General features: G+C 39.4%; 2 protein-coding genes across 4 annotated transcripts in view; both read right to left on the minus strand.

The window, feature by feature from the left end:
• LOC129768417 (neuropeptide Y receptor type 2) overlaps positions 1-27,701 on the minus strand; it is a 283,678-nt gene that overhangs the window by 185,553 nt on the left and 70,424 nt on the right. The gene's annotated exons all lie outside the window — the stretch shown is intronic.
• LOC129765886 (uncharacterized) lies at positions 13,330-26,233 on the minus strand. The gene is made up of 2 exons (XM_055766325.1): positions 26,125-26,233; positions 13,330-13,745 (listed from the first exon to the last, which is right to left on the minus strand). Exons 1-2 carry the CDS (start codon positions 26,231-26,233, stop codon positions 13,330-13,332), a joined length of 525 nt encoding a protein of 174 aa, XP_055622300.1.

Consider the following 27,701-nt stretch of genomic DNA (forward strand, 5'->3'; position numbering starts at 1 on the left):
AAAATTCTTGTCAAAGGACGAAATGTAGGAAATTGTTTAACTTTTCACAAAAATTACTAAAAATTTTTTGGAAAAAAATTTTGCTCACAAAAAAGTTATTTTGAAAATTAAAATTCATTTTTCTCAAAAACGATTTTTTTAAATTCCAAAAAATACATATATGAATAGCCCTTACAATTTCCAAAAAGTCGTCCATACATCGGAAGATGGGCACTTTAACAAGGAAAAAGTTTTTCGTACAACAACTTTCTCATGTTTTCTTTGAAAAAAATACAACTAATCCTAATGTTGTTTACAGTCAAGATAGCGATATAGTGTATTCCACAAAGTTTTAGATCTTGTTAAAATATAAACTTTTGTCGAAGACATCAACTTTCTATCTTTTATAGTTTTTGAAATATAAGTCATTTTTGTATGAAGACTCCTGAAAAAAAAATGTTTTGCTCGTAACATTATTGCGTGTAAATTATCACGTTTGACATGTTTCTGAATAGAGAAAAGTTAGCAGAATATGTAAATTGCGATAATTTATGCATAAAAATGTTACGAATTAAACATTAATACTATTTATTCAAAGAAAAAAAAATTAAAAAGTTGTTGTTCTTTCCATGGAAATGTGCCCATCGTCCTTTGTATGGAAAACTTGTTGGAAATTTTAAGGGGTATTTATATCTATTTTTTCAGAATTTTCAAAGCATATGTTTTCGAGAAAATTGAATTTTAATTTTTTTTTCTTTGAAAAAATACTATTAATGTTTAATTCATAACATTATTATGCATAAATTATCGCAATTTACATGATCTGCTAACTTTTGTCTTTTTAGAAACATGTCAAGAACATGTTAAACGTGAGGATTTACACACAAAAATGTTACGAGCAAAACATTATTTGTTTTAGGAGTCTTCATACAAAAATGACTTATATTCCAAAAAACTATAAAAGATAGAAAGTTGATGTTTATATTTAAACAAGTTCTAAAACTTTGTCGAATACTCTATATCGCTATATTGGCTTTAAACAAAATTAGGGTTAGTTCAAAGAAAACATGAGGAAGTTGTTGTTTGATAAACTTTCTTCCTGTAAAAGCGCCCATCTTACGATGCATGGACGACTTGTTGGAAATTGTAAGGGCTATTCATATACAGGTCGGACCCGATTATATACAGACTCGATTATATACAGACTCGATTATATGTGATTCGATTATATACAATTTTGGACTCGATTATTTACAGCTTGGAAAAAAATATTTTTTTTATATTTCAAATATGACTTATTTCAAGAAGGAATGTAACCTTTCAACGTTAAGGTGTAATTTAAGTGGCTATTACATGTACAGTGGGGTAAAAATCGTGATTTTTGAAGATTTTGATTGAATTTTCACCAAGAATTATTTATTTCGATATTGCAGCCAAATTAAGAACGATAGAAGTTCGGTGTCAAAGAACAAATTGTAGAACGGTTAAAAAGCTTCAATTTAATTGATAAAAATAATCTAGTTTAATATAATTTTTTAGGATGAAATTAATAATAACACATTAAAAAAAATTAACTTTTATGTTTTTCACTTCCAAAGTGTTATTAAAATCCACTTATTTAGATGTTCCACTACTATATCCTGTACATAATTTTCTCATCTTCAAATGAACTCAACAAAATCGTCTTCTTTAGCGTACTTTGTAATGTAGAGCCAGTTTGAGGCAACAGAGTCCGAAACAAAAAAAAAGTTCTATAACTCTGTCATTGTTGAAAATCGAACATATGCGTAGAAGGTTTTTTTCATCAAATATGATCGTCTATCACCTTCTGAAAGAATCCGGATAAATTTATTTTTTTCATGTGAGAAAGGTGTTTTCTGACTTTAAGGGGTTGAATAAAAACCCAAATTCCTCTTTAATATTCAAAAAACAAAGAATACATGCAAAAAAAACGAATAACACAATTTTTTTTTTGACTCGATTATATACAGTGAAAAGAAATCAAAAACTGTATACAATCGAGTCCGCGCTGTATATAAAGGGTGTGTCACATCAAATTGCATCACGGAAAAAACGCTGTAGAAATTTAATTTTTAGGAATTATATCTTCAGCTTTCGCTTATAATCAGATAAGAGTGTATAGATCACGTTGGCCATGCTTCACTGTCAATTTTTCGTAAATTTGGAAAAATGTCGTCGAACGAAAAAGAGCGTCGTGAATTAATCCTGTGCACTCATTTCGAAAATCCGGAGTTGTTACATCGGGACATCGGTAAGATGCTGCGAATCGTCCAATCCACGGTCAGCAGAGTACTAAAACGATACTTCGAGAACCTAACCATCGACCGGAAGGTGAAGAACGGCAAAAATGGATGCTCCGTCAGTGAAAAAGATCACAAGCGCGTAGTTAAGCAGTTTAGACGTGATCCGAGAAGTTCGGTCCGGGATGTCGCCAATAAGCTGAATTTGTCAAGTTCATTCGTCCAGCGGACCAAGCAGCGGGAGGGCCTGCGTACATACAAGGTTCAGAAGGCTCCTAACCGCGACGAAAGGCAAAACATGGTAGGGAAGACGCGAGCCCGGAAGCTGTACACCGAAATGCTGACGAAGCCGCATTGCCTGGTAATGGACGACGAAACCTACGTCAAAGCGGACTTTCGTCAGCTGCCGGGCCTGTTGTTCTTCTCCGCAGAGGACAAATTCAGCGTTCCGGAGGAGATTCGCAAGCAGAAACTATCCAAGTTTGCCAAAAAGTACATGGTGTGGCAAGCGATCTGCTCTTGCGGAAAGCGGAGCGCCCCCTTCGTGATGACCGGCACGGTAAACGGGCAGGTTTACCTTAAGGAGTGCCTACAGAAGCGCTTACTACCACTATTGAAGCAGCACGAGGGCCCGACCATCTTCTGGCCGGATCTCGCTTCGTGCCACTATCCAAAGGACGTGTTGGAGTGGTACGAAGCCAACGGGGTCACATTCGTGCCAAAGGAAATGAACCCGTCCAACGCGCCGGAGCTTCGCCCAATAGAGAAATAAAGGGCGATTATGAAGCAGGCCCTCCGGAAGAACCCAAAAGTTGTCAAATCGGAGGCGGGCTTCAAGAGAAAATGGATTTCTGTTCAAAAAAAACTACAACCTGACGTTGTACAGAACCTTATGGACGGGGCAAAGAGGAAGGTGCGAGCATACGGGCTTGGGCTCGAAGTATGAATAAAAAGAAAATGCCAAAAGTTGTTTAATAGTTTTTATTTTACTGTCTAGAATTTTCAAAAGGATCGGTCTACTGGGCGAATTTCTACAGCGTTTTGTCCGTGATTCAATTTGATGTGACACACCCTTTAAACCGATTCAAATGGTCGACATATCAAATTAAAACCTCTTTTTTGAAAAAAAAACTATACCTGCAGAAAATTCGAATTCTGCCTTCGTTATTATTGATTGTATTCGTTTTTTATTGTTTCCATAGTCTCGGGACCAAAGGCGCTATATTTTTTTATATTTTTTCTGGAAAACTGAATTTTTCACATAACATACGTCGACACCAGAGAGGCGTTTTTTTCGTTTTTGCGTTATGATTTTTTAAAGTTAACCGATGGTTCGAAAAATAAATTTTATCCTCTTTTATCCAACACAAAAATTCATAACCATAACTGCTGGACCGATTCAGATGATTGACACATAAAATTAAAGCCAATTAGATAGTCTTTTTTGAAAGATATTAGACTTGCGAAAAAAATGGATTTTGATTTCGTAATTATTTATTGTATTAGTTTTTATAGTTTACATGGTTTCGAGACCAAGGAAGCTATATTTTTTTTATATTTTTTCTTGATGTATTTTTACATAACATATCCAAAAATCAGAGATGTATAATTTTTCGTTTTCATGTTATGATTTTTCAATGTTAACATGTTTTCAGTCTTCGTTCAATATTTCTATGTGACTAGACTGGATATATGCGACTGGAATTCAATTAATTGGCAAATGTGTAAGTTGGTTAGCTAATTGGCTTAATTTGATATGTCGCTCTTAACAAACCGCAAAGTGTTTGAATTGGTAAGTGTTTTGTATGATAAATTTACATTCTAATGGTATATATCAGTGGTGGCCAAACTTTTCACCACTACGGGCGACTTTTTTTTTCAGATTCAGTCGGCGGGCTACCAACATAATATATGATCATGAATAAGTAGTGATTCAATATTTAATCGTAAAATAAATATATATTTAGTTGTTCCAAGCATACACAAGTTTTATTTCTTCTCAAAAACTATTTATTATAATAAAAAGATCTTTTGTTTATTTTTTTAACTGCTAACAATTTTATTTTCAATACAAATTATCTTAAATGATTATCTTGTATCTGATGAAGCGCTGGAAACGTGACATTGCATATTTTCGGCAAGCTTATCATATTGCTCTTCATAAGTACTAATAGCTATTCGTAAATAGGCTGTCAAATGGTCATCTATCAAACGAGAGCGATGTTTTGTTTTTATAGAATTGAAAAAAAAATGTTGTCAAATATGCAGCACATTTCCATAAACATGGATACTTTTCCTCGCAAAGTAAATTCCAATGACTATTTCCAGTTTTCAAAAATAGCTCTTGATTTCAAAAATATATCGTTATTCAAAGTGAGGATTTAATTTTCAATAAGTATGTGGTCCACGTCCAGAATTTTTTTTAATTTCACTGATATTTCTTCAATATTGATTCCATCATTGAACGGGAATGATATGAACAATATTATGTCCTCTAGTTCAGAAATATCTTGAAATCGTCTGTGGAACTAATTTCGTAGTGCAGAAATTTTCTCAGCATAACGATCATATTCATAGATGTGACCATCTGTGGATTTAGCCGCCATGTTCTCGAACTGTTTCAAATCTCCTCTTCTTAATTGTGCTTCTAGGAGTGTGAGTTTCCCCTTGAATGCATTTACGTCACTAACCATTTCAGTCACCGTTTTGTTTCTTCCTTGAAGTTTCAAATTTAAATCATTCAGCTTCGCTGTGATGTCACAAAGGAAAGCGAGATCATGTACCAACTTATAATCATCCAATCGAGGATATGATTTATTGCCAGTTTTTATAAATTCTTTTATTTCTGGTAAAAGATCTAAGAATCTTTTAAGAAATTTGGCACGGCTCAGCTCACTTCCAACCATAGAAGGAGCTCCATCAGTCGTAATCGATACCAATTTCTGTATTGGAAATCCTGTTTCAGTAATAAAGGACTTGAACGAGTTGTATATATCTCGACCTCTCGTTTGTCCCTTCATTGGTAAAATCGTTAACAGTTCTTCTCTAACAGACATATCCTGGAAACACATCCTTATGAATATGCATAGCTGTGCGGTATCAGTGACATCAGTCGATTCGTCGAACTGTAAGGATAAGAACCGGCATTCATCGATATGTTCTTTCAACATCTCTTCCAAATTTTTATTCATTGCTTCTGTTCTTCGCATAATGGTGTTCCTCGACAGTGACATTTCTTTGATTGAAGAAATTATTTCAGATTTATTGCTAAAATGTTCGAATAATAATTCTCCCGCTTCAATAAAACTCTCCTTCCATATTGCACCGTCTTCAAAAGGCTTCTTATGTTTTAATAAAATTTCAGCCACTTTGAATGAGGCTATTGTGGCTGTTTTCGATTTAGAAGTTGATCTCGAAAAAAACGATTGCTGTTTATTCAATTGTGTCATCAGTTATTGCACTTTAACTTTCCGTAACTCGGTGCCAAACGGATAATTACTCTCGTATTGCTTATGGCATCCTCGAAAATATCTTTTGACATTTGCTCTTTTTGGGAATGCAACGGTTGAAAAACAAATAATGCACGTACATTTATCATTTTTCATTGTAAAGAAGAACTCCTGTTCCCATTTACTATTAAAGTGATATGTTTTCGGCTTCTTGGTACTTGTTTTCGGGAGACTCATTATTAATCGAATAAAGAAGCTGATATAAATAAAATTCATTAATAATAAAATAGAAGAGCCTAATGGTGAAAGTGGAATCTTACATGAAAAGTTTGCCGTCAGTATTTGAGACTGGTACACGAACGTATTGCATTGCTTCTAATAAAGTGACAAGTGATGAAACTTCCTGCAAAGTAGAAGATAACAGTTATAATAAAATGATAGTTTGAAAACCCGTAACATGCTTTTCAGCTAGGCGACTAAGGTCCCCATGTGCTTTTATGAAACTTACCACTGAACTACTATGTTTAAAGTTTGCGTTGTTGTTCCTTTCTTTCGCTTTCTATAGCACACTTTTTTAAATTTGACTGGTAGAACGGAAATGCTTATGCTCGCTTTGATGATCTTTCTCCAATTGATTTGCTTTACAACAGTAATGCCATATTTTTCAAAAATTTAAACCGAAATGTCTATAAATGTGTTTGAATTTCTGTAAAATACTTCATACTTCATTTGCTACCGTGGAAACCACAATTTAGTTTTGTTACTACTGCAGAATGTTTGCAACTGAAAATCAGAGTCCGAATATGTTTACAACGGAAAAAAAACTGTCTCTTGAATAAAGTTTCGGCAAATTAGTGTACATATCTACAAATTTGGCATCCCCGCATAACAAGAATGCCAAACGCACCACGACTGCATCACAAGAATGTGATGCACTCGTATGGGTATGTGTTTGAGTATTCCGTATTGAGTTGATGTGAAGGAGAAAACCAAAAGATGAAAATTCAAGAACCCCATGTATACAGGTAGCAATAAATTTCAATGATTATTGTGTGAGTTCAGCTGCTTTACAACACATCCTATTTGAAGGTGATTTTTTTTGGTAACATGAATATCAGTAACGTGTAAATATCAGCTTGGCGGGCGACTAGAAATAGCTACCCTTTGGCCACTCCTGGTATATATAGTAACATGTAACATATAATCACGAGTTCGCGTAATATTCATTGGAAATCCCTTTAATTTTCGTTACGTATCTCGTTCTCAATTTCTTTATGTGATCCTCTACATAGAAATCAAAAACGTAACCCTACATCAACATACCAAGTCGTTCGCTATTAGTACACGCGCGGAGCATAGCTCGTTTTCGTCACAGAGGCATCATGTAGCAGTGATAACACGCCCTAAAACACCCCACGTAAGATCTCGATATCAATCACTTCCGCCTTCTGCACATTCATCGATCGATTAATTTACCCTGAATGTCTTTCCGGTGTCCTTGAAAAATCCATTGAAACCATGAGCTCCCTTCGGTTGTTAAGAACATCTCCAACTTTAACCTTTAACTATCCGAGGCTCCAAAAAATTTTTTTTTCACAACGAATGAGAGCAACCTTCAGCGAAACTTCCACGAATTTATTATTTACGACTCGCATGTTTCGTGAGATTTTGAATGGAAAATAATTGTTCACTTCCCAGAATATGTCATTTTCAGCTGAATGATGGACCTGTTTTGCTGTGATACGAAATGTAAGCTTACGGTCCAAAAAAAATCTGGCTGTTTGGATAGGTACACAGAACACAGTCTTAATGTAAGCCTACATTAAAAATCGCCCCAGGAGGGATTCGGGGGCAACATGACCTGAGCTTCCCAGGCAATAATACAAAATTCATCTAAACAGTTTATTCATCGCATTAAAGATAATTGAGCATTAAATATTCACAATTTTCTTTTCTCTTATTATCTTCCCCTGATCCGCTTTAAGTTGTGTCGGAGTTTTTTAGGACGGCAAGATTTGAGGAAGCGCTACAAAATCGATTTTTTTTATTTTGTAATATAAATCCCCATTATACAACTAATCCCGATCGATCCTAACAACCGATTAGAAACGCTTAAAACACTGAATCCGTGATTTAAGTGGAATGTGGAATGTCACTCCGCTACACGCAATGAACCCAAATACCTAATTAATCCTCCTGAAACACCAATCAGGAAGTCCATCCCCTGCCCGTCTCCTCGAGCCCAACGGTGGTTATTTTTTATAACGCTGACGCGTGCCAAAACAAATTGCCACCACCCGCCGGAGGCGCAGGGATTATCCAAAGTTATTTAATTGCCGAGGTAAGCATTATACGGGGAGATTAAACGGTAAGACCCAGGGATTTTGGGGTTCGCAGATCAGCGAAAGTGGTGAGGGTGTGCCCGCGCGGTGGAAGTTTTTATTCGCTGAGCTATGAGTAAGTGTAACCCGGGTCACACCATAGAAAGCAAGCGGGTCGTAAAGCTGTCAGGAAGGAAGACAGAAGGGGATAAAGCCATGCGATAACGTAGGCTCCGGCCCCTCCCCCATCAAATCCCACGCAACCGAGGATAATGAGCTGTGAAAATTTACGGGAATTTTTTCTTCGCGGCGAAGTTTTTATTTTAATATTTGATGACGATATTGTGCGATGGTGTTTTTCTTTGACGTTGTAATTTTATTTGAATTCGTGCGCTTTCCGGTTTTTTGTTGTTCGCGCAATCCCGAATCAACGAGCCTCGTCAGAGAAAAACAGGTATTCTTGGTACAGAAAGGAAACAATAAGAACTTAATTGCGCAATTTGACTTAATTTGCTCAAACAAAATAACCAGAAAACGTTATTTGATTCGGCGAAATTTCAAATTATACCTTCGGTATGAAGGCTCTAGAGCTCGCAATAATGTTTTGTATGATTTGGCAATGGATAAAACAGAAAATATGTTATATGTAGACGACATATGCTTCGCTTGGCATTCGTCGCTGCCACGTGAGTTTCATCATGGAATACTTCAGAAGCGAACCATTTCTGAAGATTATTTTCGTTCTGGTGAGGTAGTATATTTGTTATGGAATTTCTGTTTAGAGTTATTAGCAGGGGAGAATTTAAAAAGGTTGCTTCCAACCAATGTTGAACAAAGTCTCTGGGAAATTACCACCCGCTGTGAAACTGCAGCTAGGTGTTCCAATCGTACGTGCCACACAGGAAGCCACAGCCACCTATCAAAAATCGTCATACCACCTATGCTTCTTCACCACGGAAAAGCTATTCGTCGAGGAGCGCCAGGTCGGACGTGAGTGCATCCTTGATTGAATAAAGAGCAATAAATTTACGTCACCTGCTCGGCAGCAGTGTCATGGTCAACATACGATGCTGGGAATGGTCAGTAGCGGATGAAGTACGTGACTTGTTTTTTTTTATCAAATCAGTTTGACTTCAACTTCAATTCAATTCACAAAAAAAAACAACCGACCCTCGGAGCAGCGTTTTGAAAATTCATTCTGTCCCAACCGAGCCACTTGCCTGGCTTCCGAATTTTCGCGACTTGGGGTAGGGGAAAAGAAGGAAAAAACAGTAAATATTTAATGCACAATCGTCTTTAATACGATGGATGAAATGTTCGGATGAATTTTTCATAAAATCCGAACAGTTCAGAATCACTCGACCCTTAAAAATCGCTTCTCCATCTGTTTTTAAGAAAGGCGTGCTTTTCATCTTTAAACCACTGTTTTCAGCTTCTGCTGATTCACTGACCTGATTTTGGAGATCAGAAATCAGAGAAATTATTCCTTTCAATTGGCTCATGTATCGAGTCGCAAGCAAACAATTTGATCAATTAGGTCCAGCTCAATATATCCACGTCGGGGAAAGTAATCAGCTATTTTTAAACGGTTTTATTTAGCTTGCTCTGTAATCTGTTTGTATGTTTGTATGTTTGTATATTTGTAACAAGTTTGTCTGTAGCGCTGACCAACATTAATAGAAATTGGACACCCTTTCTGTTGACCGATTGATCTGAACTTTGGAACACACCTTTATCTCTGTAGTCATTATAAAACTGCGTATTTCATGATCTTGAAAATCCAAGATGGCGGTCGCTACAAAATGGCGGATCACATATTTTCTCAAAACCTCTTCGATATGGGTATCAAATGAAAGGACTTGACTAGTAGAATACGGTTATTTATGAAAAATACAAATCCAAGATGGCTGTCACTACAATATGGCAGACTATATATTTTCTCAAAACCTCATTAACATGGGTATCAAATAAAAGAACTTGACTAGTAGAATACGGTTATTTATGAAAAATGCAAATCCAAAATGGTCGCCACCACAAAATGGCGCGATATATATTTTTTTTCAAAACTCTATCAATATGGGTATCAAATGAAAGGGCATCACTTCACTTCACTTGCATTTTTCATAAATAACTGAGTTCTACAGTTATTTATGAAAAATGCAAATCCAAAATGGTCGCCGCCACAAATTGGTGCCATATATTTATTTTTACAGCCCCATCAATATGGGTATCAAATGACTTACTTACTTACTTAATCAGCAAAAGGCCCCAGTGGCCTGTGCTGTACACAAAAGTCGTCTCCATTCACCTCGGTTCATAGCTGTTTGTCGCCAGCCATGCAGTCTGTGTAGGATCCGCAAGTCGGCTTCTACTTGGTCGAGCCATCTTGCCCGCTGCGCACCTCTTCTCCTCGTTCCTATCGGGTCGTTGTCGAGGACCATTTTCACTGGGCTATTGTCCGACATTCTAACGACGTGCCCAGCCCAACGCAGCCGGCCGATTTTCGCGGTATGAACGATGGGTGGTTCTCCTTGTAATTGGTGTAGCTCATGGTTTGTTCGCCTTCTCCACATTCCGTCATCCATCTGTACTCCACCGTAGATGGTGCGCAACACCTTACGTTCGAATACACTAATGGCGTGGCCGTAGAGGACTACCGGTCTAATCAGTGTTTTATAGACGGTTAACTTCGTGATGCGGCGAATTTTACTCGACCGTAGCGTCTTCCGGAGTCCAAAGTAAGCACGATTTCCTGCCATAATGCGTCTTTGTATTTCTCTGCTGGTGTCATTATCGGCGGTCACCAGTGAGCCCAAGTACACGAATTCATCTACCACTTCGATTTCGTCACCGCCAATCTGAATTCTTGGTGGGAGGCTAAGATTTGTCTCCTTGGAGCCTCTTCCTCGCATGTATTTTGTCTTCGACGTATTGCTGACAAGTCCAATCCTACTGGCCTCAGTCTTCAGTCTGATGTAGGTCTCCTTCATCGTCTCAAAGTTTCGTGTCACAATGTCAATGTCGTCTGCGAAGCCGTAAAGCTGGACTGATTTTCGGAAAATCGTGCCACTCGTGTCTATCCCCGCTCTTCTGATCACACCTTCTAAAGCGATATTAAATAGCAGGCAGGAAAGCCCATCACCTTGCTGTGATGCCCTCTAGCCCTCTCCGAGATTCGAAGGGACTCGAGAGGATCCCCGATACTCGAACCACACACATTGTAACGAACGTTCCCAGACCGCGACAAGCCACTAACGCCGTATAGGGGCGATCCTACCCACAATAAGGGAACTCAAAGGGGGGAAGGACGACATTTCGGGTTTATAGACTTTTTTTTTTTTTTTGTATCTATCACTCACGGCACAATGGTAGGAACTGCCAGTAACCGGATGTTGCGGATCCAACACGTTGTGGGGAATTCGGGGGAACTTGCACTGCGTCCTGGAATTCCGTCAGGATTCATCGAGCGGGAAACTCTTTCACCATTCGCTCGGGTAACATTTCCCACTACTCACACTCGCACGTCACACGGAAACGTATTCTCGCTTTTTTTATCCACCACGTCGTTTTTTATTCAATTTTCCGCGCGCGTTTCGTATTTTCACCACTCACGGTTCTCGCGGTCCCCACCAAAGTGCTCTCGTTTCCGAGCTCCTCTCTTTCTTTCATCGAAACTTTTTCTCCCTTTCCCACTTCTTTGTCAACCTCTCTCTCTTTTTTTGTTCAGTAGGATACGTATTTCCGATCCACTTAACATCGCAGGGAAGATGGAGTGGAGATTGAATAAGGAATGACTTGAAAACGGAACATTCTCCGTCGACGTTAAGATGGCGCTAGTCGATGTAAGTTCTTGGGATTAACAAAACGTTACAACATTACACGGTCCATCGTCGCCTTGATCATTCGTATCAGTTTATCCGGAAAACCATGTTCGTGCATAATTTTCCATAGCTTGTCCCGATCGATTGTATCATAGGCTGATTTGAAGTCGATGAAAAGGTGATGTGTGGCTACATTTAACTCGCGACCTTTCTGCAGAACCTGTCGTATCAAGAAAATCTGGTCCGTGGTGGCTCGGGCACCCATAAATCCCGCTTGATATTGTCCCACGAACTCCTTTGCAAACGGTGATAGGCGGCGGTAAAGTATCTGAGAGAGTACCTTGTAGGCGGCGCTTAGCAGCGTGATCGCACGGTAATTACCGCAATCCAGCTTATCGCCCTTTTTGTAGATTGGACACACGATCCCTTCCATCCACTCCTTCGGTAAACGCTCATCCTCCCAAATTTTGACGATTATCCAGTGCAGTGCTCTAACTAGTGCATCACCACCGTATTTTAGTAGTTCGCTCGGTAAATTGTCGATACCAGCGGCTTTATTGTTTTTCAGCCGTCTAATCTCTTTCTCTACTTCTTGGAGATCAGGGGTCGGAAAACGGCCATCGACTGCACGTGCTCCTAAATCTATCGTCGTACCGCTTCCATCCACTACTGCATCGCTGTTAAGATGTTCGTCATGATGTTGTTTCCACCTTTCAACCACCTCTCACTTGTTAGTGAGAAGATTACCCTCCAAATCTCGACCCATATCGGCTTGTGGCACATAGCCTTTGCGCGAGAGATTAAGCTTCTCGTAAAACTTCCGTGCATCGTTTGCGTGGTACAGGTGTTCCATCGCTTCGCGATCCCTGTCTTCCTGCTGGCGCTTTTTCATGCGGAAGATCGAGTTTTGCATGTTCCTCGCAGCATTTTCGCTCTGGCTGCATTCTTCTCCTCAACTAACTGCTTGCATTCGCCGTTAAACCAGTCGTTCCATTGGTTCGGGGCTGTCGTCCCTAGCGCCGCTATAGCAGTGCAACCAATGGCTGTACGAATATCCCTCCAGTCATCTTCAAGAGTAGTTGCGCCTAGTTGCTCTTCCGTTGGTAGCGCTGCCTCCAGCTGCTGCGAGTATTCCATGGCAACAGCGGTGTCCCGTAGTTGCTCAGTGTTGGGCCGCGGCGTTCGACTTCATCTCGTGTTATACACTGTTGACAGTTTTGCGCGCATGCATACTGCAACTAGGTAGTGGCCCGAATCTATATTCGCACTGCGATACGTACGAACATTGATGTTGTCGGAGAAGAATTTTCCGTCGATTAGTACGTGGTCGATTTGATTTTCTGTTTATTGGTCAGGTGATCTCCAATTAGCTTTATGGATATCCTTGCGGGGGAAGAAAATTCTTCGGAATACCAAACCACGAAAAGCTGCGAAGTTCACACATCGTTGGCCGTTGTCATTTGATACGGCATGCAGGCTATTCGGCCCAATCACCGGTCTAAAAATTCTCTCGCCCTACTTGAGCATTCACGTCTCCGATGACAATTTTCACGTCCCTTTGTGGGCAGCTGTCATACACTTGCTCCAGCTGCGCGTAGAACGATTCTTTTTCGTCGTCGGGTCTTCCTTCGTGTGGGCAATGCACGTTGATGATACTGTAGTTGAAGAAACGGCCCTTGATCCTCAGTCTACTTATCCTTGCGTTGGTCGGCAGCCAGCCGATTACGCGTTGGCGCATCTTACCCAGCACTACAAAGTCAGTTCCAAGCTCGTTGGTTGTGCCACAACTCTGGTAGAAGGTAGCCGCACGATGCCCGCTTTTTAATACCTTCTGTCCTGTCCAGCAAAGTTCCTGCAGCGCTACGACTCCGAATTTGCGGGGTTGGAGTTCGTCGTATATTATCCTATCACAACCTGCAAAGTATAGCGATTTACAGTTCCATGTTCCAAGCTTCCAATCGTAGTCCTTATTTCGTCGCCTAGGTCTTTGCCGATTGTTTCGATCCGTATTTACTTCTGTGTTATTTGTAACTTTTTGTTTTTATAGGGCGGCTTGTTAGGCCTGCCCCCAACCCCCTGTCTCGCCGGAGGACCGACGTGCACAGCTCTTTTTAGAGCCCCCGCTGGCACGAAGACAGTGATCAGCCGCCCCTAACATGGGAACAGACGCTGTTTTGAGCCGCACCTCCATGGTGAACAGACGCTCGGATAGGACCCCTTCCTTGTCAGCATACGACCAAGATCCCACCGGGGTTGGTTACCCGATCTTCACTATGGTTACTCGTACCCCAGTCGGCACCGCGGGGAGGTAGGGATAGGAGTTACTGGACAAGAAGCTAAGGACCACGAATGGGGTCTATTTTATGCCTGCAGTTACGCGGAGTACCGATGGTACGCTCAGTCTAGTCGTTTACCAGCCAGGGTATCAAATGAAAGCCTCATTTATATGGGTATCAAATCAAAGGGCTTCACTAGTAGAATACGATTATTTATGGAAAATGCAAATCCAAGATTACTGCCACTACCAAATGGCGGACTACATATTATGTCAAAACCCCGTTAATATGCGTATCAAGTTAAAGGGCTTGAATAGTAGATCACAGAAGATCATGAAAAATCCAAATCTAAGATGTTCGCAATCACAAAATAGCAAATTACTTTATTAAACGGTTTTATTTAGCTTGAACTGTTTGTATGTATATTTGTATGTCTGTAGGGTTCTCCCACATTATTAGAAATTTGACCAATAGGAACTGACCGAATTTATAAAACACCTTTGTCTCTGCTGTCATTTTGAAACTGCTTATCTTGAAAAATCTAATTTGGCTGCCGCTACAAAATAGCTGATTCCATATCATCTTATAAAAAAAAGGTTGATTGATATATGTGTATCAAACGAACGAACTTGACTTGGAGAACACACTATAAAATCGTGGGGCACGTTGGATTTCCATTATCCACAATTAGTGACTTCATGATATGTCCTGCGATTTTATTTTAGTCTTATCAATGCCCTAGACTAATGAAGGAGAGGTGTGATAACTGCTAACTGCTACTTGTCTAATTATTTTGTAGCTTTTAGTACATTATTATGTTTAATCCCAATTAAACCGTTTAACTTTTTTTACTTATTTTATTATTTATATAGATAGAAGACATATAGAAAATCCATTTCCATTTTCGAACGAATATCAATTTGGTTAGCGCAAACATCAAATGGACTAAAAACGCTTATCAATATGTAATTGTAGAACATATGCGAATTGAATTTTCCCATTTTCCTTCAAAGTTTTCCGAAAATTTTCAATTGTCATGTTTGGTTCGAATATGTTTGGTTGAAATATCTGTATTATTTTTATGGGACCCCCTCTCCATTCCAGAGGAGGGAGGGGTGTCATACCATGATAGAAAATTTCTCGTACATGAAAACACTCATATCCCAAATTTGGCTCCATTTGCTTGATGAGTTCTCGAGTTATGCAGAAGTTTGTGTTTCATTTATATTGCAGTCCCCTTGCCCTTAGAGAGGGGGTAGGTGTGTCGAATCACCATAGAAACATATATTGCTTCCTAAAACCTCCATATGCAAATTTTGGTTCAATTTGCCTGATTAGTTCTCGAGCGAGGGGGGAGGGGAGGAGGAGTGTCAGATCGCCCATTTATTGCCTCTTATAACCTCCATATACCAAATTTGTTATTCAGACCCCCCCACCCCCCTGTAAAGAGGAGGAGGAATGTCAAACCACCTTATAAACATTTATTGCCTCCTAAAACCTCCACATGCCAAATTTGGTTCTGTTTGCTTGATTAGTTCTTGAGTTTTTCAGACATCCATGCTTCATTTGTATGGTAGCACCTCCCCCCCCCCTTCAGAGGGATGGAAGAGTATCTATTCACAATAGAAATGTTTCGTGTCCCCTAAAGCCTCTACATGCCAAATTTGGCTCAATTTGCTTGATTAGTTTTCGAGTTATGCAGAAATTTGTGTTTCATTTGTACGGCAGCCCCTCCTTAGAGATGGGAGTGGAGTGTCTAACCACCATAGAGACATAGATTGCATCCTAAAACCTTCACGTGCCAAATTGGGCTCGGATTTTTGATTAATTCTCGAGTAATGCACAAATTTGTGTTTCATTTGTATGGCAGTCCCCCCATTAGAGAGGGGGAGGGGTCTCGAACTATCATAAGAACCTTCTCCGACCCCAATTTTTACAAAAATTTCTAACTCTGAATCTATGAAAAAAATGTTTTGGTCAAAGAAGGAAATGTAGGAAATCGTTTAAGAAAAATAGAAAATTAGAAAAAAAAACGTCAGAATTCTATCTTTTATAGCTTTTAAAATCACATTCCTCGCTAACAACTTGATGGAGCTGGATGTGCTATTCATCACTCCTCAAGCATTGTTCTCGAAGTTTTTTTTTCTCTTCTCCCCAACGAGTTGGTTTTTTTTTTCTCGTGTGTTCTGTGGTGAATTAGTGCCCAAAGTGCCCAAAGCAGCCAGAACCGAGGAAGCAGCGCCTCTGCAGTGGTCTGGATCGGCGTCTGTAGTGGATCAATAACCATAACGGCATCGTCAACACGTGGTTGACGCTCAGTTGAGTACAACAATAACTTCTGCTATTGTGTTGTCTCCGTAGCGCGTGACTTTTGTGTCTCCCTTAATAGGGTAACAGAGCGCATATCGGAACAACAAATTTATGTGATTATTTTTATTTTATTTAAGTTTTTTATTTTTTTACAAGTGAGATAAAAAAATTGTAAAGATAATAATCGTTCGTTCTAAGAATGGAGGAGGGTGGGGGTCTAGACATGGACATTTCAGACTCCCCCTCGCTTGCTCAAGCAGGGTGTAGTAAGTCCCTTAAACGGACTCCTATGCCCGAAGATTCTTCTTCTGGGGACGAGTCAACTCACACTACCAAGCCCCCCTCCAAAAAAAAGATTGCAAACCTTTCCCCTGATTCCTCCAATACTTCCACCCAATCATCGACATCCCTTCCCCCCTCTGATGTTACTGTCCCCACTCAAACCTTGTCCTCGAATTCCTCTCCTATTGTTTCCGCTCCCCGTGTCAGGGTTTATCCGGACGATGCGCCTGACGCTGGTCCTTGGGTTGTTTTTTTCCGGCCCAAACCTAATGGTAAAGCCTTGAGGGTCGTACAGATTATGACAGATCTGAAAAGATACACCTCTGTTTCGGAAATTTGCAAAGTAAGACCGAACAAACTGCGAGTTGTCGTGACTAACCGAAAGGACGCGAACGGTATTGTTGCTGATAAGCATTTCATCCTCGAATATCGAGTTTTTATTCCCTCCCATAACGTAGAAATTGGGGGCGTTATATCTGAAACGGGTCTGACGTGCAAAACTATAGAAAGTATGGGAGTTGGCAGGTTCAAGAGGCTTCCTTCGATGGAAGTCAAAATCTTGGAATGTCGCCAACTTGGAAAAGTTACCCAGGAAGGAGTAGAAAAGAAATTTACGCCGTACGACTCGTTTCGAGTCACTTTTGCTGGTGCCGCCCTCCCTGACTACGTTATGGTGGACAAATTGAGGCTGCCGGTGCGACTCTTCGTGCCAAAGCCCATGACTTGCAACAAATGCAAGTCAGTTGGTCATACAGCAGCTTATTGCGCCAACAAGGAGCGCTGTGCCACATGCGGAGAGCAACATGAGGGGAAATCCTGCAGTGCGACTGAGCATAAGTGTCCATATTGCGGGGGATCCCCACACGTGCTCTCAGCTTGTGAAACTTACAAGAGTCGCTGGGATAAACAAAAGCGCTCTTTGAAGGAACGCTCGAAACGCACTTTCGCGGATATCTTAAAGGGCGCTTCCCCACTGGCTCAACAACCATTACCAACAAACAATGTCTTTGCTTCACTGCCAGTTGACGAATTGGAAGCGGATACAGCTAACGAGGGCACACCGTTTATTTTCAAAGGGAATTCCCGGCGCAAAAATGTGTCCACTCCCAAAGTTCAACGACAAGTCCCATCGGTGGTACCCCATGTTAGCTTGCCTAAAATATCGAGTGCAGCGGACAAGCAAAATCAGGTTCCTCCTGGCTTCCGTGGGAATAGTTCACCTTCGAACGACCCAGCACTCGAGGGGACATCAAAAACCCCAACTGTCCCTTTTTTTGCGTCCAGCTCAACTTCCCAATCGGGATTTATAAAGTTGACTGACCTTGTGGATCAAATCTTCACGTGTTTTAATGTTTCCGATTCCATCAGAACCATTGTCATCTCAATGCTTCCAGTACTAAAGACAATTTTGCAACAATTGATGCAAACATGGCCCCTCCTTGCAATGATTATCTCTCTTGATGTCTAATTTGAATAGAGAGGTCGGAGATATCACTGTTTTACAGTGGAATTGTCGTAGTCTTATCCCTAAATTGGATGCATTCAAATTTTTAATTCATAAGTTCAATTGTGATGTTTTTGCTCTCTCCGAAACTTGGCTTTCTTCGCGAGATGATCTCTCTTTCCACGATTTTAATATTATACGCTTGGACCGTGATGACAGATACGGAGGGGTGCTATTGGGGATCAATAAGTGCCACTCATTTTTCCGAATTGACCTTCCACCTATTGGAGGGATCGAAGCTGTTGCTTGTCATGCAAACATTAAAGGCAAAGACCTCTGTATTGTCAGCTTGTATTGGCCTCCGAGAGCTGCGGTTAGCCGCAAACAACTTGTTGACATGTGCTCACTCCTTCCTGAGCCACGATTGATCTTGGGAGACTTCAACTCTCACGGAACTGCCTGGGGGGAACAGTACGACGACAATCGTTCATTGTTGATATATGACCTTTGTAACAGCTTCAATATGACCGTTTTGAACACTGGGGAAACAACACGTGTGCCTAAACCTCCTGCTAACCCAAGTGCTCTTGACCTCTCGCTTTGCTCGAATTCACTATCGTTAGATTGCAAGTGGAATGTAATCCAGGATCCCAACGGTAGTGATCACTTGCCAATCAAAATTTCCATCACCATTGGGTCGAATTCTTCTGAATCTATAAACATGGCATATGACCTCACAAGACACATTGACTGGAAAAAATATGCGGACGCGATTACTCTAGCCATCAATTCCAGAGATGGTTTACCTCCATTGGAGGAGTATAACTTCCTTTCTCGTTTGATCCATGACAGCGCCGTTCGCGCTCAAACGAAACCCATCCCAGGTTCCACCATTCACCGAAGGCCTCCCAATCCATGGTGGGATAGCCAATGTTCAAAGCTTTATGTAGAAAAATCGAATGCATTTAAAGCTTTTCGGAAACGAGGAACCATTGACAATTTTCAAACGTATTTAGACCTTGAAAATCAATTTAAAAACTTGATCAAAGGTAAAAAACGTGCTTATTGGCGAAATTTCGTGGGAGGTTTGTCACGAGAAACGTCAATGAAAAAATTATGGAAAGTGGCTCGAAACATGAGAAATCGCTCTTCATCGAATGAAAGCGAGGAACATTCACATCGATGGATTTTTAATTTTGCGCGAAAGGTTTGTCCCGATTTCGCTCCCGTGCAAAGAATTGTTCGAGATATACCACAAGATAGGTGCGATCTTGATTCCGAGTTTTCGATGGTAGAATTCTCTCTTGCTCTCCTTTCAAGTAACAATTCGGCTCCAGGATCGGATAGAATTAAGTTCAACTTGTTGAAAAACCTCCCCGATGTGGCCAAACATCGCTTGTTGAATTTATTCAATAAGTTTCTGGAGCATAATGTTGTTCCGGATGATTGGAGACAAGTACGAGTTATAGCTATTCAAAAACCCGGAAAACCCGCGTCCGACTTCAATTCGTACCGCCCAATAGCAATGCTGTCTTGTATACGGAAATTGTTGGAGAAAATGATCTTGTTTCGCCTTGATCGTTGGGTTGAAACGAATGCCTTACTCTCAGATACACAATATGGGTTCCGCAGGGGCAAGGGGACGAATGATTGTCTTGCGTTGCTTTCTTCAGAAATTCAAATGGCTTACGCCGAAAAAAAACAAATGGCTTCAGTATTCTTGGACATAAAGGGGGCCTTTGATTCTGTTTCAATAGAGGTTTTGTCAGACAAATTACACTCTCGGGGTCTGCCGCCTCTATTGAATAATATGTTATATAACTTGCTTTGTGAGAAACATTTGAACTTTTCTCACGGAGATTCGGCAGTAAGTCGGTTCTCTTACATGGGCCTCCCCCAGGGCTCATGTTTAAGCCCCCTTTTGTACAACTTCTATGTAAGCGACATCGACAATTGCCTTACACAAAATTGCAGCCTAAGACAACTTGCAGATGATGGAGTGGTGTCTGTCGTAGGATCTAACGAATCCGACCTGCAAGGACCCTTACAAGATACTTTGAACAATTTTTCAACCTGGGCCATTGGGCTAGGGATCGAATTCTCCACGGAGAAAACAGAGATGGTGGTTTTTTCTAGGAAGCATAGACCAGCAAAACCAAAGCTTCAACTTTTGGGTAAACCGATCACTCATGCTATGTCATTCAAGTATCTTGGGGTCTGGTTCGACTCCAAATGTACTTGGGGGGTCCATATTAGGTATCTGAGTAAAAAATGTCAACAAAGAATAAACTTTCTCCGTACAATTACCGGCACCTGGTGGGGAGCCCATCCCGAAGATCTTATAATGTTGTATCGAACAACTATTCTCTCAGTGATGGAGTATGGCAGTTTCTGTTTTCAATCAGCTGCCAAAACACACCTCATTAAACTCGAGCGAATTCAGTATCTTTGTCTCCGTATTGCGTTGGGATGTATGCCCTCAACGCATACCATGAGTCTCGAGGTTTTGGCAGGCCTACTCCCACTAAAAGATCGCTTCAATTTATTATCTCTTCGGTTCCTCATCCGGTGTAAGGTTATGAACCCATTGGTGATCGGGAATTTTGAGCAGCTGATCGAGCTAAATTTTCACTCCGGATTCATGAGTTCATATCATGAATTCATCTCCATGCAGGTTGATCCTTCTTCGTATATTCCCAACCGTGTTTGTTTTCCTGACTACATCAATTCCTCTGTGCATTTTGATCTGTCCATGAAACAGGATATCCATGGATATTCAGATTATCAACGATCGAGGATCGCTCCAACGATCTTCGATTCAAAGTATGGGGGTATCAATTGTGATAATATGTACTTTACTGATGGGTCCTCTATGAATGAGTCCACAGGATTTGGAGTGTTCAACGAAATTTTTAGCACCTCCCACAGTCTTCAGAATCCTTGCTCAGTGTATATTGCTGAATTGGCAGCGATATACTGGGCGCTGGACAGCGTCGCCTCACGACCTGTTGAACACTATTACATTGTAACGGATAGTCTTAGCTCTGTCGAAGCTATCCGTTCAGTGAGGCCGGAAAAGCACTCGCCGTACTTCCTTGAGAGAATACGAGAAATTTTGAGTGCTTTATCCAGACGCTGTTATGTCATTACCTTTGTCTGGGTCCCTTCACATTGCTCAATTCCGGGTAATGAGAGGGCTGACTCATTAGCAAAGGTAGGTGCGATTGAAGGCGACATTTACCAGCGTCAAATCGCCTTCAATGAATTTTTTTCTTTAGTCCGTAAAAATACCATCGCTAACTGGCAACGCAAATGGAACGAAGATGAATTGGGCCGGTGGTTTCACTCGATTATCCCTAAGGTTAGCCTCAAACCGTGGTTCAAAAGTCTGGACTTGAGTCGGGACTTTATTCGCACCTTCTCCCGACTCATGTCCAATCACTGTTCGTTAGATGCGCTTCTCTTTCGTTTCAATCTTTCCAGCAACAATCTCTGCGTCTGTGGTCAAGGTTATCACGACATCGAGCATGTTGTTTGGTCGTGCGAGATGTATCTTGTCGCCAGATCGAATTTAGAAAACTCCCTTCGGGCCCGAGGAAGACAGCCCAATGTGCCGGTGAGAGATGTGTTGGCTCGGTTAGACCTTGATTACATGACCCAAATATATGTTTTCCTTAAAGCTATCGATCTTCGTGTGTGATTGTACCTATGTCCTTATACCCTCCTTTTCATCCATTGCGAGCGATTGGCCCCCTTGGTATAAACAGTAAAATAAGTTGAAATGTAAATATACAATAGATTTAAGAATCGAGTGTGATCATCAACATTGTAACAATTCCCTTATATCCCATCCCTTTCCTGAAAGATGTCACCCTCTAAACTCGAGTAAACCGCGAGTAATCGGTTTTCCACCTTACTAACCATAGTGTTAGGAAAATTATTTATGTATAGTTTTAAAACATATACTTAAGAATTCGGCTCCTTTAAACTAATGTAACTGAGCCTGTAAAAATAAACGATTTATATAAAAAAAAAAATAGCTTTTAAAACATATGGCATTTTTGCATGGAAACTCCTGAGAAACTAATGTTTTACTCGTAATATTTTTTGTGTGTTAATTCTCGGGATTGACATGTTCTTGGCATATTCATGAATAGAAAAAAGGTTTCGGAAAAAACTTTAGAAATTTATTTGATATTTTGAATGAAAATCTGAACAATATCTTCATTCTATGACTAAAATTTTTCAGGTCTTATAGATTTGGGTTAAAATACAAGCAAACCTTTTTTTGCAAAACTTCACCAGTAGCTTTAAAAACCGTGTTCGGTACACATTTTGAAAAAAAAAAAATTTGTGCGGTAGATAGGGATCGCATAAAAAAAGTTTCCCCCAAGAAAATAACTCAAATCCACGCCGTTCACCGTTCAATTTCTTTTTGTTTCCCTGCTTTGCGATGGGACAGATGCCTTTTCGGTTGCGCGTGGCAGTTTTGTGCTTTTAGATACATGCCGAAACGAGATGCTGTTAGATATCATGTCATGCAAAAACTTAGAAAAACTTAGAGCATTTGATGGGAGGAGGGGAATGATTTCAGAAGTGGATAATTGAGACGCAAATATGCTTTTTTCGCACTGAAATGTAAACCATCGAAAAAAAAAAAATGGACGATAAATTCGTCAAAAATGCTTCTTTTCATATACCGCACAAGAACAGAAAACCGCACAAAAAACCGCACAAAAACAGGTTTTACTGTATTTTCTAAAAATGTTTGAAAAAAGCTCAAAATAACAAAAAATTATAATTCAAAAACTATGAGACGAAATAAAATTAAAAAAGATATCAAAAAATTAAAAAAAATTTAAATGAAAATATTTTTTTTCAAAAGCTTTTTTTATTCTGAAAAAAAATATATGAATAGCTCATGCAATAACCAACAAGTCATTCATGCATCGGAATAAAGACACTTCTTATATATATTACACATTAGCTTTTTCGGCGTAAGAGTATTCGTATTCTGTGGATTTTCCGGCGTAAGAATGTTCTTATTGTTGGAATATTCACTGTTGAACACAGCGGGACTGTTGATGTGAGGTTTCAATTGTTGTGTTATATATAGAACCAATCACCGATGCAGCAGATTGTAAGTGGAGTGAGAGGCTGGGATCACCATCACATGATGATTGATGCATGGACGTAGTAGCTAGAATAACACACAAAGATGGCCAGTTGAGGGCCCTAAAAGTTATGAATTTTTAAAACATTCGTTTTGAATTTTTGAAAAAAAGTCATTTTTGGGAAAAAATGGAAAAAAAAAAGATTTTTCGGACCACCCTAAATTGGAAATGGACATCCTAATAAAAAGATTAAAAAAATACTGGTTAAATGTTTGCGATAAAGAACAATACTACCACTTCTGACGAAAATCTGAGAACCACTGTATCGGTTTGGTATGGAATGATTGTATATTAATTACAATGGTATGAATAACGAAACAATTTGTAGAGTATTCAACGATGATTTAAATTGTATCTACATTTGAGGAGATGCTAATTTTTTTCAAAACATAATTTTTTTTGTGATAATGAAGCTCAGAATTTGATAATTGGAATCTACACAATACGTTTAGTTGTTAACCTTCCATCGCGTTTTTCTCGAAACGCGTCGTGCACAAATTACGTAACGCTAAAAATCCGGATTTTGGACCACCTCCCCCCCCCCCACGTAACGCAATTTCCTATCTCTAATACACAGAAAGTAACGTAACCTCGACCCACCTCCCCCCCCCCTCATCGCGTTACGTAATTTGTACACGACGCCAAACTAGTTTTTTCAAACTGGCGTACACGATATCTCAAGTTCTACTGAACCGATTCATGTCGAAATTATATGGATACAATCTGCAGGCATCTCTGCTTCACATGAACCTCTAAAAAAAATATTTTTTTAAATTTTACTGTTTTTAAAAAATTGATTTTCGTTTGCTTTCTTAGCCGCCTGGACAGCGTTTCTCTCTTACAAAGCGAACATTGCTCTTACTGTAGGTTATTCTTTCCACAGCTTTATATTTTTTTTAGTTAATCAAGCTCTTATCAATTGCTTAATAAAATAATTACTACAAAATGTCCCTCGTATTTATATAAGAAGTTGACGCATTTCAGAAGTGACAGACTCAGTTGATATGTTTTATCGACGCACATAACCGCATTATATGAAAAAAAACACTACAGGTAAACTTCGATATAACGTACATTTCGCTTTCAAAATTGTACGTTATATCGAAGCATAATAAAGTGTTCACAAACGTAGTCTATAATACATTATTGTGTTGCTGTTTTAGTAAAGTTAATGAATAACTTCAATCAGAAGACGAAGCCACCCTTTCTCATGATGTTTCCCTACGTACTGTACGAGGGTACGTTTGTCGAAGTTTCCCTATATTCGTAAGAGGTGATTGTTTTTGGAAATATATACCCATTCATCTAAGGAATCAATAATCATTTACAACATTCAAGAAGCAATGCAAAGAATACCTGATAATTAATGACCTACCGAACACAGAAATTTTCATAATTGTTATATTCATTTCATTTAGTTTTTCTTAATAGTCTGATTTTATCATTATTATTGTTTCTGTTATATCAGCAGTAATGAGCCACATGCTATGTAGCAATTATTATGCTCTTTTTCAAACAAATAAATAAATAAATAATAAATAAACAGTAAACATCGATAAACTATCAACATTTCTACATATTGTACTGCACAAATCGAACAACCCGTGAAATAAAAAAAAACACGTCTCTTTAATATCGACCTAGGTATGTGCCTATTCCCTCTGATAATTTACGCTGCGAAACCCACCGATTAATGAGAGCAAGACTGATTGATTTGCAATTTGTAAATCTGGTTGGTGGGCGTTTGAAGGTGATGTTTTAATGAGGTTCTACAGGCAGGCTCCAATGAAGCAGAAGCTTTATTTAATCAAATTTTCACCTCTAGAAAATTATTCAACGCAGCTTCATTTTCTCTTTCAAAGTGTATTGCATGAAATTTTAATTACTAAAAAAATTGTTCAATCATTTGAAGAGCAGAACATTGCACTATCGAAGCAATAACTTCAAATCGAACCTTAATGAGAGAAGCAATTTTTCAACTCGGGCAATCATCAAACGAATGTGGTACTTTGATAGAGTCATGTTCTCTTCGGATCAAGGCCCTTTCCAAAAACCAGCGGATTTCAGACAGCGCGTCCCGAACGAATTGCTGATGAAGTCACAATTTAACGCCTAATGACTGGTTCGTATTTGATACCGGTACAATCAAGTCAGAGCTCCATGCTTTCAATTACTCGTGGCTGGATTTTTTCCTTATCCTTGTTTTCCTTGTAGAAAAAAAACCACTTGCCGAAGGTGTGATTTGATAAATGACCTTCAGAACATTACCGCCGCTTTCCATAATCTTCGGACAGGGCCACTTTTTGCCGAGTTTGGTACCAGAGAATCATCACTCATTCACTGAACACAATCAGTTTGTGAGCAGCAAAATTCATGATCATTATTTAAAAGTAGAATAATTTGGAAAAAAAAAACAGTTTGAAGATTTGTCCATCGTTGGATGATTATGACGTTTTTTCCCCACAATGCTTGTGTTACATTGAACCAAACATGGATCGCTGTACAATTCACCATTGTTGCGGAGTCTAATGGCTTCCAGTTTAAAGATATTGTCTCTTGTCATCGTTCCGGAAAGCCGTACGTAATTACCGCATCTGTTCGTATCTCCACCGTAATCGTGGGGCGTAGGGTGGAGTATGAGGTGCAGGAGAAGCCACGAACCACCCACATCGTTAAGTTTGTTATATTTCCAGGCACGAGTTGACTGATGGTTACGACGGCCACAATTACGCGTCGGGATGCTCCTCGTCCAATTTGTGGGATGCACAGAAAAGCTTTCCGGCCCGGTTAATGTACATTGTACATACGGTGGTATCCCTCCGTGGTCGATGGGGTAACACTTGGTGTTGCCAATGTGACGACCCGGTCGAGCAACCGGAAGATGTTGGGTGGATGGTTGCTATTTAATGCGCTCATTCACATATGTTGAATTTTTCATTGTGCCACTGATGATGGGCTCCTACTGAAGAAGATGATGGGCTTTCTCTGGTTGATGTCATGGATTCTTTCAAGAGGCTTCTGTGCCTCTTGGAAACGATTAGACATATTAAATAGACATTCCACATCGCGCGTTACGTCTTTGAACTAAACTAATATTGTGATTCTGAGATGATGATAAATGTCGATATATATTGGAATATATTCATCACAGCATGGAAATTTTGAAAATATTACTCTCGAGAAGTGGTTGAGGATTTTTGTCTGTGCAAAATCTCATTTCTTTGAAGTGATTCCACACAAAATGAGGTGATAATATTCGTGATTATATCCGACCATCTTGGATTTGGATGAAGAATTTCTTCCAAGGATTTTTTTTTTGCAAAATAGTTTACCGCATTTATTGTTTTTTATCTACTAGCTGACCCGGCAAATTTCGTCCCGCCCAAAATTTGTTTTTTGTTATCAATACCTTCAAACATTCACATTTTCTTACTAAGCGCAAGTTCGTGGGTCAAATCGCAGAACTGTTCATTGATTGATCTTCAAATTCCTAGTACTTCTACCAAAACTCATCATTATAGTATCAGATTATTTTCAGACACAATTCTCGTTCAAGATTTTCCAACCACTTGCAAATAACATGTTTCTCCGTTACATGGAATAAATGTTTGATACAGAAAATATGATAGAATAAAGACAGCCCTAAATCGGACAATTCTTTCCTCGAGTTTTGCTCTTATCAACACATTCGGCGATACTTTATTTATTTTATTGTCGTCAATCTAAATTGTAGACCGATACATTCTTAATACTACTTAAAACTACTTACTTAAAACTAAAAATCTAAAGAGAGCTGGCTGGATAATTTATTCGTTTAATTTAAAAGACGATTTTAAAAAGTTACAGAATCAATTTTTTTTTTATTTATTTATTTCGTCAAACCAGCGTAGACTAAATATGCTGCCCAAATATTACAGTGAAATTTAACGATATCTTATGCTGTTCAGATAGTCTTTGAGCATTGATCTTGACATGGTTACATCAATTGTTTCACTGTGTTCGTTACAGAGGCTCATCATACGATTAATAGGACTATATTTGGCATAATTCGTTCTTCGATAATCTATGTAAAAAATGTTAGGGTTTCTCAGGTTCCTAATCGGTGCGTAAAAATTCAGGTTTCCTAATATTTCTTCTGAGTCCACTCGTTGTGATATGATATCAATAATAAATAGAATCATGGCAGAGTTCCGACGTTCTTTTAGGCTTTTAATATTGATTAGCATACAGCGTGCTTCATATGGAGGTAGATGATATGAAGACCAGCCTAGTTTACGAAGTGCAAATAACAAAAATTGTTTTTGTACAGATTCAATTCTGTCTTCGTGTGAAGTTATGTAGGGGGACCATACAATACTACAGTTTTCGAGGATTGATCTGACGT

The sequence above is a fragment of the Toxorhynchites rutilus genome, chromosome 2 (assembly GCF_029784135.1).
Source record: "Toxorhynchites rutilus septentrionalis strain SRP chromosome 2, ASM2978413v1, whole genome shotgun sequence".
NCBI classification, from domain to species: Eukaryota; Metazoa; Arthropoda; class Insecta; order Diptera; family Culicidae; genus Toxorhynchites; species Toxorhynchites rutilus.